This window comes from Oncorhynchus kisutch, linkage group LG2 (assembly GCF_002021735.2).
Source record: "Oncorhynchus kisutch isolate 150728-3 linkage group LG2, Okis_V2, whole genome shotgun sequence".
Lineage (NCBI taxonomy): Eukaryota > Metazoa > Chordata > Actinopteri > Salmoniformes > Salmonidae > Oncorhynchus > Oncorhynchus kisutch.
This window is the reverse complement of record NC_034175.2, coordinates 1,553,288-1,566,447: the sequence shown is the minus strand read 5'-3', so window position 1 is coordinate 1,566,447 and position 13,160 is coordinate 1,553,288. Positions and strand designations below refer to the sequence as shown.

Below are 13,160 nucleotides of genomic sequence, written 5' to 3'. Positions count from 1 at the left end.
TACATAAAGCACATGAGGGAACACAAGCATACATAGATGACAAACAATGGACAATCGAGCTAGGGGGTACAATATCACATTACAATTACACAAGGACCTTAAGGGAGACCAAGGCCAGTACAATGTGAATATGAACGTGCGGGTGACGTCACATTCTCTTGCCAACCACGGGGACGCGCATGAAGCGAGTGCGCTACGGACGGGAAGCAGCTCCTTGGAACTGAAAAACGAACAACGAATTGGAATGGCTGAGATTTCTCCCTAATAAACGCGTTAACGTTACACAAATCAAAGGTATGAAGTTCGACCTCTCTTTTTCATAGAGTCAGTTGAGCTTCTGTGAGCTCTAGCGTTTAGCTAGCTAGTCCCATCTTTTCGACAATCCAGGGCGCAACAGGTTTCTAGTTAACGTTAGCTGATGCTAACTTATTATTAGCTAGTCAGCTGGTTCATGATTGCTAACTTGTATCAACATTGTTTGAACAACTGCATGTAGGAGATATCACAGCTAAATTACATATCCACAACTTCACAAGCATACGGGGAGAACAACTAAAGTAGGTTAGTGGGCTAATTAGCTAGCTGCGCACTGACTACACACATTCACTACTGAATTCTTATTACGTGTCTGTCATGTTATGCTAGTCTGCTCCGTAGAACATCCACACACTAAGTTAACGTTATATTCCAGCGCTGTAAACATAGTGAGCCAGTTACACATTGGTAAATAACTGGTTCTACTTTGAGACAATTGAGTTTACTGCATTGAGAAGCATTACGGCACAACAACCATTGTCAATGGTAGTAAAGGGTAGTCCAGTCTGTTGTCCATTGTTTTTCTGGACAGCCCCTGTTGTGGAGTAGTACTACAGTACTTGCCTAATAGGCTTAGTTTGTAAGTGTCTGAGTTCCAATGAAATGAGAGCATTGTTTTCAGTCACATGCAGATTCTAGGCCAACTGTGTTGGTGAATAGGAACATATAAGGGGTTTGCCTGTAGCTGGGTCACCTCCCTCAGTGTGGTAAACTTTGATGCTGTTGAAGAGTACAGTGTAATGCTGTGGATTGTTGTCAAGCAGAAAGGTCTCCCTGCTATGCAGAATAGGAAATGCTCTGTCACATATTTATATTCAGAGCTAAACAGGCCTCTAAATCTGGATGCCCAGTTCATCTGACTGAGTACTGATCTCCCTCGTTTTCCCTTTCTCTTTTTATCCAAAAGAACAGGAAGTCCTGTTGACATCACCTCCTATCTGCAGCGGCTATGTCGTGCCGGGACATCCACGCCACCAATGCCTTCTCCTTCATCATCGCCTTCATCTCCGTGGGCGGCATCGCTGTGGCTGCGCTGATCCCACAGTGGCGAGTGACACGGCTTGTCACCTTCAACAAAAACGCCAAGAACATCAGCGTCTATGATGGCCTGTGGGCCAAGTGTGTGAAACAAGATGGCTACTCTGGCTGCTACTACTACGACTCAGAGGTACAGGTCTGATGATCGCACAATCATAAGGACATACAGCATCCCATATGGTGCACTGCCACATAGGGCACTATACAGGAAACAGGGTGCCATTTGAGATTTGCATAAATCATTTCTCATGTATTCCTTCTCCCCACAGTGGTATTCTAAAGTGGACCAGTTGGACCTGAGACTGCTCCAGTTCTGCCTGCCGACTGGGCTACTGTTTGGCTCCCTGGCCCTGGTGTTGTGTATGGCAGGCATGTCTAAGACCTGCTGCTGCTCTGATAAGGCTGAGACAGACATCAAGAGTACCCGTTGTCTGGTCAACAGCGCAGGCTGCCACCTAGTGGCCGGAATGTTCCTGTTCCTGGGCGGTGCTATCGCCCTTGCGCCTTCCGTGTGGTTCCTGTTCCGGACCAAAGAGATGAACATCAGGTACGACCGCATCTTCTCAGACGGGTTCGCGGTCTACGTGGCCATCGGCTGTTCCGGCGGCCTCATGCTCGCCGCCCTGCTGATGTTTATGTGGTACTGCATGTGTAAGAAGCTACCCTCTCCCTTCTGGCTGCCTCTCCCTAACTCCCTCTCCACCCAGCCCCTCACAGCCAACGGGTACCCCCCCTCCCCTGTCTACGGACCCCCTCAGACCTTCCCTCCACAGGGGTACGTCCCCACTGTGATGGATGCCCAGCCCTACGCTCCCTCCCAGGGCTACCCTCAGAGCGTAGCCCCACTGGCCCAGCAGCCTCAGCAGGTCTATATGTCCCAGATGTCAGCCCCGGATGGGTATGGGTCAGAGGTGGGGCACAACCAGGCTTACAGCTATGCCCCGTCCCAGAGTTATGCACCCTCTCAGGTGGGCTACGCCCCCAGCTACATAGGCCACCGCTACTCCACACGCTCACGCATGTCTGGCATAGAGATAGACATCCCTGTTCTAACACAAGGCCTCTGAGGGAGGGATGGCTGCTGCAAGAACACTTGAGTCCTGGTTCCATTTAGCTGTCCTGTCTCCTGTAAAGGGTGTGTACTGTCAGTGAAGGATATGACTGTTGGTCAGTCTGCACTAGAAATACAACTGTGCGTCACTCAACCAAGCACTGCAGTGTTAGACACAGTTTAGTATGCAGGCTCCTCATCTGGTGAAAGGACACCAGAGATGCCCCATAATGAAGTCTGAATTCACTGTTACATTTTAATTGAAAACAATATTTTCTAATCACACCGATTTGTACATCTCTTCTTAATGTAAATCTGCTTGAAACCTCATAGCATTTCTACACTGTATATTGTTCACTAATATTTCAAAATGTACTAAACTGTACTCTAACTGTGAGGTAAAAGGGAGTGACACTGACAGTGATGTCATGGTTGTGCCTGTTGTTTTAATGTGTGTTGTTCATATTGTTGGTCTGTGAAGAAATGTAAATATAATATGCTGTAACATGTGAGATGACATGGGAATGTCCTAATGACCCATCAACAGTACAGCAGTGGCTCTAAGGCCATGAGTTTTTATATGTACACATATCATGTTGCCACCGTACATCAAATGTATAAAGCCCTTTTTACATCGGCAGATGTCACAAAGTGCAATATCATGAAGGTAGTTGTTGACCTGTCTCCTTTGTTAAGGTGCCTGGGAGATATGATTGAACCAGAACACATACTGCTCCTCTGTAGCTCTGTCTGCCACTCAGACCAAAGGAACGTCAAAATGAACATCTTATTTTAGCTCCGGAACACTGCCATCTGTCGCCTGTCCTTTTTGTCAAATTGTAAGTCTACACTGAGCTGTGTAAGCAAACGTAGAGCTACTCTTGTTTCCACTTCATTCATCCACTACTGGGCTCCTGAGTGGCGCAGCATCTCAGTGCTAGAGGTGTCACTACAGACCCTGGTTCGATTCCAGGCTGTATCTCCATGATTGGGAGTCCGATAGGGCGGTGCACAATTGGCCCAGCATTGTCTGGGGTAGGCATTGTCATTGTAAATAAGAATGTGTTTTTAACTGACTTGCCTAGATAAATAAAAAGTTAAACTGTCATTGATTTCACATGAAGGGGGGTTCACTACACTGTAACATCACATTCCATTGGATGTGCTGGTTCTAAAATGGTAGAACACTGACTGAATGCACTGGGCCTCTTATGATTCTACAATCTAGAGAAAGGATTCTGTGATTTCTGTTGCATTCTATCCGTAAACACTAGTTTTGACCAAACTGTCCTCTAACTCGTGTGTTGATTTAATCTTTAATACCCTTTGTATCAGCCGTAACGTCTCCGACATGCTCTCTCTGTTGCAGTGCTGGATGTACAGTCTGTTCTTATCTCTATGGAAAATGTCTTTGTTCACCAGACCCTTTTCTCAATAAAAATTGTATCTAGGGCCAGAGAAAGGCCACACTAAAATTAGTCACCTGTTTGCAGTGAATCTGAGTGAATGTATTAGTTGGAGTCATTTAGCCGGCTGGCGTGCTGTGATTTAAACTGGGTGAACCTGTTCAGCCAAAAGGCTGAGAGACAGAGAGGGCTGGTTGAGATGGAGCTGGGTTTATCTGGCAGGCAGATTGGATTACAAGCAGCAGGGTAATGGGTTGTTTCCGGTCCTCAGGGTTAGTGCTGTGTCAGCTGGTTATTGCTCCACTTTGGCACTTTGTTGATCAGTCAGAGTAGTGATTAATGGGCTGTAAGTTCTGTTCACCAACAGTATCCTCGCCTTGATCTGCACTGATAAGTAGGGCTGGATAGGTCCCTGTAACTCGCCCAATGAGTTGCTAATCGAAAGACGGATGGAAATGAGACATTTTGTGGGAGCACTCACACGCAGGGAGGCCTAAACCAACTCAGCCTTTGTCCATAGAGAACGGCTTCCTCCACATCAGTGCAGGCAGAAACAACCAGGCAGTAAGCTAACTCTATCATCATATACAGTCTTTGATGAGTGAGCTCTCTCCATTGAGTTACAGTCTTTGATGTGTGTCACAAAACCCCCTAAGGACAGACACCATCTCTCATCATCCCACAGACAAGTCTTCACACCAACCAGTACTCTGTTTAATCTCACTCTTTCATGTTGCCAATGTGATTAGTGGTGGATCGCAAACCTAAATGCTGCAGTTCATGTCAATGTGATGGTAGATTTCTATACAGAACAGAACTGACAGATTAATCTGTATCATGTCTGTTCTTTATTATTCTGTTTCATGATACATGTGTATACACACTGCTCCAAAAAATAAAGGGAACACTTAAACAACACAATTTAACTCCAAGTCAATCACACTTCTGTGAAATCAAACTGTCCACTTAGGAAGCAACACTGATTGTCAATCAATTTCACATGCTGTTTGCAAATGGAATAGACAACAGGTGGAAATTATAGGCAATTAGCAAGACATCCCCAATAAAGGAGTGGTTCTGCAGGTGGTGACCACAGACCACTTCTCATTTCCTATGCTTCCTTGCTGATGTTTTGGTCACTTTTGAATGCTGGCGGTGCTTTCACTCTAGTGGTAGCATGAGACGGAGTCTACAACCCACACAAGTGGCTCAGGTAGTGCAGCTCATCCAGGATGGAACATCAATGCAAGCTGTGGCAAGAAGGTTTGCTGTGTCTGTCAGCGTAGTGTCCAGAGCATGGAGGCGCTACCAGGAGACAGGCCAGTACATCAGGAGACGTGGGGGAGGCCGTAGGAGGGCAACAACCCAGCAGCAGGACCGCTACCTCCGCCTTTGTGCAAGGAGGAGCAGGAGGAGCACTGCCAGAGCCCTGCAAAATGACCTCCAGCAGGCCACAAATGTGCATGTGTCTGCTCAAACGGTCAGAAACAGACTCCATGAGGGTGGTATGAGGGCCCGACGTCCACAGGTGGGGGTTGTGCTTACAGCCCAACACCGTGCAGGACGTTTTGTATTTTCCAGAGAACACCAAGATTGGCAAATTCGCCACTGGCGCCCTGTGCTCTTCACAGATGAAAGCAGGTTCACACTGAGCACGTGTGACAGACGTGACAGAGTCTGGAGACGCCGTGGAGAACGTTCTGCTGCCTGCAACATCCTCCAGCATGACCGGTTTGGTGGTGGGTCAGTCATGGTGTAGGGTGGCATTTCTTAGGGGGGGCCGCACAGCCCTCCATGTGCTCGCCAGAGGTAGCCTGACTGCCATTAGGTACCGAGATGAGATACTCAGACCCCTTGTGAGACCATATGCTGGTGCGGTTGTCCCTGGGTTCCTCCTAATGCAAGTCAATGCTAGACCTCATGTGGCTGGAGTGTGTCAGCAGTTCCTGCAAGAGGAAGGCATTGATGCTATGGACTGGCCCGCCCGTTCCCCAGACCTGAATCCAATTGAGCACATCTGGGACATCATGTCTCGCTCCATCCACCAACGCCACGTTGCACCACAGACTGTCCAGAAGTTGGCGGATGCTTTAGTCCAGGTCTGGGAGGAGATCCCTCAGGAGACCATCCGCCACCCCATCAGGAGCATGCCCAGGCGTTGTAGGGAGGTCATACAGGCACGTGGAGGCCACACACACACACAGAGCCTCATTTGGACTTGTTTTAAGGACATTACATCAAAGTTGGATCAGCCTGTAGTGTGGTTTTCCACTTTCATTTTAGTGTGACTCCAAATCCAGACCTCCATGGGTTGATAAATTAGATTTCCATTGATAATTTGTGTGATTCTGTTGTCAGCACATTCAACTATGTAAAGAAAAAGTATTTAATAAGAATATTTCATTCATTCAGATCTAGGATGTGTTATTTTAGTGTTCCCTTCATTTTTTTGAGCAGTGTATTAATATGCGGTTTCATTTCAGAATATGTGAGCTATGTAGAATAATGTTTTGTAAACATGAATATGCTGGTTAATGTTTGGACTTTGTTAAGAAACAGTCATCTCAAATGAATCCTGTATAATGTTCTCTTGTCCAATTGTCTTTGTTTCCTGATGAATCCCTTTTTGGTAAGGTAGGATAGCAGTTTGGGGGGACAACTGCCTACAAACACACACATACACAGGCAGCCACGGGGTGTGTGTCGTGAGTAGGATTAGGGTCTCACACAGATGGGCTCAGATGTCCTTGGACAAAAGAACAGGGCGTGGCCTGGGTTGATGGGGGAGACCGTATCTCGGGTGAATTAATATAGAGTGGGGGGGTGGGGGTGGGGTTAGCACCCCTTTCATTCAGGCTTAGGAGTTCCAAGGATTTGCCCTGTGTTTGTGTGTGTGTGTGTGTGTGTTTGTGTTGCATCAGAGTGCATGAAGGGGGTTGGATAAAGGCCACAAAGGATCCCCCTAGTCCTCAACCCCCCTCACCACCACTACCCTCCAAGCCTGCACATTCATAGGCTATCAGCTTCACCCCCCCGTCTTCACACCCTCCACCCTCACCACTACGTCGCCATCCAGCGCCATCCCCCACACCTCCCCAACCAGCACTGGCCCCAGCACAGCCTGAGGGACTGGGTAGTCTGGGAAGTCCTGGGTACAGAGAGGGAATCCACTGAGTATCCCCATTGAGATGACTGGTTCTTTGTAAGCCAGCCAATCCACCATCCAGGAAGGGCTGTTTTTGGAATGTTACATTCTGTGATGCTGATCACCACAACCTTTCTATGTGCTCTGAGTACTAACAGCCCACAGATGTACACAATCCAGACAGACACCATTACGGTGCACCCATGAAGTATCACAAGGGAGAAACAACCATATCTATACATTCTGTTAATCATATTTCTATGCAAAGGAGAGGAGTGCCCAAACATGGAAGCTTTATTTCACATTCCCTAACATCCATATTTTATTGAGACAGGCAGTGCAGGGTGGTGCAGGTGGGGGCAGGGCAGGGGGTGGCACAACCCAGACATATGGTGTTCTGTACAAAGACAGCTCAGCATAAACTCCCTCCTACACACACACACACACACAAACACACAGATTTTGCTACAGCAGCAGCATCTTGCAGAGAACCGATCCCAGAATCCCAGTCCCAACATCCTGCCCACATAGAGCCATGTTAGTCAGCCTCTTGGCTCCCTTCCTGCTGCCTGGCTCCATGGTTCTGGTTCCTCTTGGCTCCCTTCCTGCTACCTGGCTCCATGGTTCTGGTTCCTCTTGGCTCCCTTCCTGCTGCCTGGCTCCCTGTTTCTGGTTACTCTTGGCTCCCTTCCTTCTGCCTGGCTCCCTGGTTCTGGTCCCTCTTGGCTCCCTGGTTCTGGTCCCTCTTGGCTCCCTTCCTTCTGCCTGGCTCCCTGGTTCCTCTTGGCTGCCTTCCTACTGGCTGGCTCCCTGCTTCTGGTTACTTTTGGCTCCCTGGTTCTGGCTCCTCTAGACTGCCTTCCCACTGGCTGGCTCCCTGCTTCTGGTATCTCTTGGCTCCCTTCCTGCTGCCTGGCTCCCTGGTTCTGGCTCCTCTTGGCTGCCTTCCTACTGCCTGGCTCCTCTTGGCTGCCTTCCTATGGCCTGGCTCCCTGGTTCTGGCTCCTCTAGACTGCCTTCCTTCTGCCTGGCTCCCTGGTTCATCTTGGCTGCCTTCCTACTGCCTGGCTCTTCTTGGCTGCCTGGCTTGGTGGTTCTGTCCAGGCTGAAGGAGGGCAGATGGATTAGCCATATGGCAGACAGGACACTCTCTCTCTCTCACACACACACACACACACACACACACACACACACACACACACACACACACACACACACACACACACACACACACACACACACACACACACACGTCACACACACAAGTCACACACACACACACACACGTCACACACACACACACACAAGTCACACACACACAAGTCACATCCAACCGGATCATATCACCGGATCAGCCAGGTGCCAGCTTGGAAGCTGTTTGTTCGCTTGCTATTTGTGTGAACACGTCTGGGTTTTAGATGTGGGTCTACCATTATTTTTGTGAAGAGCTCTGTAAACTACATTGACTGACAGTTGTGTAAATACTTTATTCTAAAACAGACTGGCTGACAGACAGGCACACAGAGAGAGCTGTGGGGTTTGTTTACCTAACACTACTGCCTGAGATCATCTGAGAACACACACACACACACACACACACACACACTGAAGCAGGGTGATGGGGAATGCTAAAAAAAACTTTTAAAACAATGTCTGCTGACAGAGGGTGTACAAACAAAACACTGCAGAGAGGATGCAAGTACAGCTGTGTGTGTGTGTCTGTGGGTGAGTATGTGTGAGTATCAAACTTGGCATGCAGGACAGGGAGGCCACTACTTGATCTTTCCAGCAGGCATCTGTGTGTCTGTGTGACAAGCCTCTTAGAATGAACTGCACACCAAGCAGACTGTCAGAGAGAGAGAGAGAGAGAGTAGCCCCAAGAAGGCAGGCGTATCAGCAGCTCTAAGCCCAGAAACTGACGGCCAACACTGGTCTTGACAGCAGCACAGCATGGCCTTTTCCTGGAGCCAGGATGCTAACGGCTAACAACTTATAGATGCCACACTGTGTGTGTGTGTTTGTCGAACACAGCGCTGCAGAGATTTTCTGAGTTAAGAGATCTTGGAGTGCAATTTTCCCTCGTTCTCCCACTCACTCCCTTGCTTCAATAATTCTGTTCCTCCAGGAAGACTACAGAGGAATGACAGAGGGAGAGAAGGAGAGGAAGATAGGGAGGGAAGGAAGGATGAAGGAGGCTGCTAAAACAGATGCCACAAAGCCACAGGCTCCCAGTGTTGTTCATTTCTGTTTCTCTCTCACCCCCTCATTCTCCCTCACTCCCACTGTCTCTGTCTATTCCTCTCCCTCATTCCCACTGTCTCTGTCTTTCCTCTCTCCCATTGTCTGTCTATTCCTCTCCCTCACTCCCACTGTCTCTGTCTATTCCTCTCCCTCACTCCCACTGTCTCTGTCCATTCCTCTCTCCCTCTCCCTCACTCCCACTGTCTCTGTCTATTCCTCTCCCTCACTCCCACTGTCTCTGTCCATTCCTCTCTCCCTCACTCCCACTGTCTCTGTCCATTCCTCTCTCCCTCACTCCCACTGTCTCATGTCCATTCCCCTCTCCCTCATTCCCACTCTCTCTGTTCATTCTTTTCTCCCTCACTCCCACTGTTTCTGTCCAATCCTCTCTCCCTCACTCCCACTGTCTCTGTCCAATCCTCTCCCCCTCACTCCCACTGTCTCTATCCATTCCTCTCTCCCTTTTTCTCTATTCTTCCCTCCTTCTCCCTGACTCATTTCACGTCCTCATTTTACGCTCTCCTCTCTCTCTCTCCTCTCTCTCCCCTCTCTCTCTCTCTCTCCCCTCTCCTCTCCTCTCTCCCTTCTCTCTCTCTCCCCCCTCTCTCTCTCCTCTCTCTCCTCTTCTCTTCTCTCCACCATAAGGTGGTAAACCTGTCAGAATTATATGCATTTTAAGAAGGCGGCTCTATATGACTGAAAAACATACACACACAAACCCGCACGGGCACTTGTGCTCGCTCACACACACACAAATAGAGACACAGGCACACACACACTCATACAGTGGGGCAAAAAAGTATTTAGTCAGCCACCAATTGTGCAAGTTCTCCCACTTAAAAAGATGAGAGAGGCCTGTAATTTTCATCATAGGTACACTTCAACTATGACAGACAAAATGAGGGGGAAAAAATCCAGAAAATCACATTGTAGGATTTTTTATGAATTTATTTGCAAATTATGGTGGAAAATAAGTATTTGGTCAATAACAAAAGTTTATCTCAATACTTTGTTATATACCCTTTGTTGGCCATGACAGAGGTCAAACGTTTTCTGTAAGTCTTCACAAGGATTTCACACACTGTTGCTGGTATTTTGGCCGATTCCTCCATACAGATCTCTTCTAGAGCAGTGATGTTTTGGGGCTGTTGCTGGGCAACACGGACTTTCAACTCCCTCCAAAGATTTTCTATGGGGTTGAGATCTGGAGACTGGCTAGGCCACTCCAGGACCTTGAAATGCTTCTTACAAAGCCACTCCTTCATTGCCCGGGCGGTGTGTTTGGGATCATTGTCATGCTGAAAGACCCAGCCACGTTTCATATTTCAATGCCCTTGCTGATGGAAGGAGGTTTTCACTCAAAATCTCACGATACATGGCCCCATTCATTCTTTCCTTTACATGGATCAGTCGTCCCGGTCCCTTTGCAGAAAAATAGCCCCAAAGCATGATGTTTCCACCCCCATGCTTCACAGTAGGTATGGTGTTCTTTGGATGAAATTCAGCATTCTTTGTCTTCCAAACATGACGAGTTGAGTTTTTACCAAAAAAGTTATATTTTGGTTTCATCTGACCATATGACATTCTCCCAATCTTCTTCTGGATCATCCAAATGCTCTCTAGCAAACTTCAGACGGGCCTGGACATGTACCGGCTTAAGCAGGGGGACACGTCTGGCACTGCAGGATTTGAGTCCCTGGTGGCGTAGTGTGTTACTGATGGTAGGCTTTGTTACTTTGGTCCCAGCACTCTGCAGGTCATTCACTAGGTCCCCCCATGTGGTTCTGTGATTTTTGCTCACCGTTCTTGTGATCATTTTGACCCCACGGGGTGAGATCTTGCGTGGAGCCCCAGATCGAGGGAGATGATCAGTGGTCTTGTATGTCTTCCATTTCCTAATAATTGTTCCCACAGTTGATTTCTTCAAACCAAGCTGCTTACCTATTGCAGATTCAGTCTTCCCAGCCTGGTGCAGGTCTACAATTTTGTTTCTGGTGTCTTTTGACAGCTCTTTGGTCTTGGCCATAGTGGAGTTTGGAGTGTGACTGTTTGAGGTTGTGGACAGGTGTCTTTTATACTGATAACAAGTTCAAACAGGTGCCATTAATATAGGTAACGAGTGGAGGACAGAGGAGCCTCTTAAAGAAGAAGTTACAGGTCTGTGAGAGCCAGAAATCTTGCTTGTTTGTAGGTGACCAAATACTTATTTTCCACCATAATTTGCAAATAAATTCATAAAAAATCTTACAATGTGATTTTCTGGATTTTTATTCTAAATTTGTCTGTCATAGTTAAAGTGTACCTATGATGAAAATTACAGGCCTCTCTCATCTTTTTAAGTGGGAGAACTTGCACAATTGTTGGCTGACTAAATACTTTTTTTCCCTACTGTACATACAGACACACACACACGCACACACACACACACACACACGCACGCACGCACGACATGCACGCACACACACACACACATACAGACACACCATTATTTATTTATATATTTCTGCCAAGATGCATTTTTAAATTGATAGTTGTTGGCTCAATGACTGGATGTCTATGGGAACAGCTAGCATGTCATTGCGCTAACGCTAGTAGTAATTCATCCCCCCTACCCTTGCCGCCACGGCTGAAAATAATCCTAGGAGAAACACTGCACACACACTGCACACAAACGAATATACCTTCTTCCCTTCCTGATTACCTCCACCCTAAACACAGACGCAGAAGATAAAGTGTCTCTCACATCAACACATCAGAATCAGAGCTTGGTCTTTTCTCTCAGGGCGACAGATGTTGCTTTAAACCATCAGCTCTCCCTCATAAATACAAACATATACTGTATTATAAACTGGGTGGTTAGAGTCCTGAATGCTGATTGGCTGACAGCCGTGGTATATCAGACCGTATTGCACGGGTATGACAAAACATGTATTTTTCCTGCCGTAATTACATTGATAACCAGTTTATAATAGCAATAAGGCACCTCGGGGGTTTGTGGTATATGGCAAATATAACACAGCTAAGGGCTGTATCCAGGCTGTACTCTGCGATGCATCGTGCCTAAGAACATCACTTAGTCGTGGTATATTGGCCATATATCACACCCACTTGTGCCTTATTGCTTAATAATATCACTCTCTATTCCTCATGAACTAACTGGCTGGTCAGCTCTGCTCTGTCCTAGTGGATAATCTCTCTACTCTGAAGTCAATGTTAATTATGGGATGTGTAACGTAAGGGTAGTCTGCTTTGTGATCTGCATTCACGGTCCGGTCTGCAAGAGCTTCTAGTCCCATTCATTCCAGACGACTACTATTACACAGTGTGTGTGAGTGTGTACGTGAGTGTGTGCGCATGTGTGAATGGATGGCCAAGGCCAGGCTTAGCCGAGGTACTCACGCTGATGTGGTCCTTTCCTCCAGGCTCGATCATGTAGGTGTGATTCCCATCAAAGAACATCCCACTGACAGAGAGAGAGAAAAAGAGAGATCAATATGACCGCCAGCCATTGCAGATGTAAACAAGATGGATGCCAGCACTCTCTCTCCTCTCGACAGTAACTGATGAGGACTGTGTGTGTCTGTAACGGCACTAAGAGGGATAGGTGTCTATGGATGGTTTATACTGGTACATGTCTATGGATGGTTTATACTGGTACATGTCTATGGATGGTTTATACTGGTACCTGTCTATGGATGGTTTATACTGGTAAATGTCTATGGGTGGTTTATACTGGTACCTGTCTATGGATGGTTTATACTGGTACCTGTCTATGGATGGTTTATACTGGTATATGTCTATGGGTGGTTTATACTGGTACCTGTCTATGGATGGTTTATACTGGTACCTGTCTATGGATGGTTTATACTGGTACATGTCTATGGGTGGTTTATACTGGTACATGGCTATGGGTGGTTTATACTGGTACATGTCTATGGATGGTTTATACTGGTACATGTCTATG

At 47.2% G+C, this 13,160-nt stretch overlaps 2 protein-coding genes across 4 annotated transcripts in view; one reads left to right on the top strand and one right to left on the bottom strand.

Moving 5' to 3' along the window:
• Positions 1-12,682, bottom strand: part of LOC109886923 (disintegrin and metalloproteinase domain-containing protein 22-like) — a 35,013-nt gene extending 22,331 nt beyond the window's left edge. For both annotated transcript variants that reach the window (XM_031836930.1, XM_031836924.1), the window contains exon 1: positions 12,596-12,682. In XM_031836930.1, coding sequence (XP_031692790.1) covers positions 12,596-12,655 — 60 coding nt within the window. In that variant the 5' untranslated portion in view covers positions 12,656-12,682. The remainder of the gene's footprint in view (positions 1-12,595) is intronic.
• Positions 116-3,882, top strand: LOC109905769 (claudin-12). 2 transcript variants are annotated; one of them, XM_031836943.1, is made up of 3 exons: positions 116-294; positions 1,228-1,483; positions 1,623-3,882. In XM_031836943.1, exons 2-3 carry the CDS (start codon positions 1,265-1,267, stop codon positions 2,418-2,420), a joined length of 1,017 nt encoding a protein of 338 aa, XP_031692803.1. In that variant the 5' UTR covers positions 116-294; positions 1,228-1,264; the 3' UTR covers positions 2,421-3,882. The 2 variants fall into 2 exon arrangements, with proteins under 2 accessions (XP_031692803.1, XP_020358929.2); XM_020503340.2 differs by having other exon boundaries at positions 136-294; positions 1,223-1,483.
• Positions 12,683-13,160: the final 478 nt, after the last annotated feature.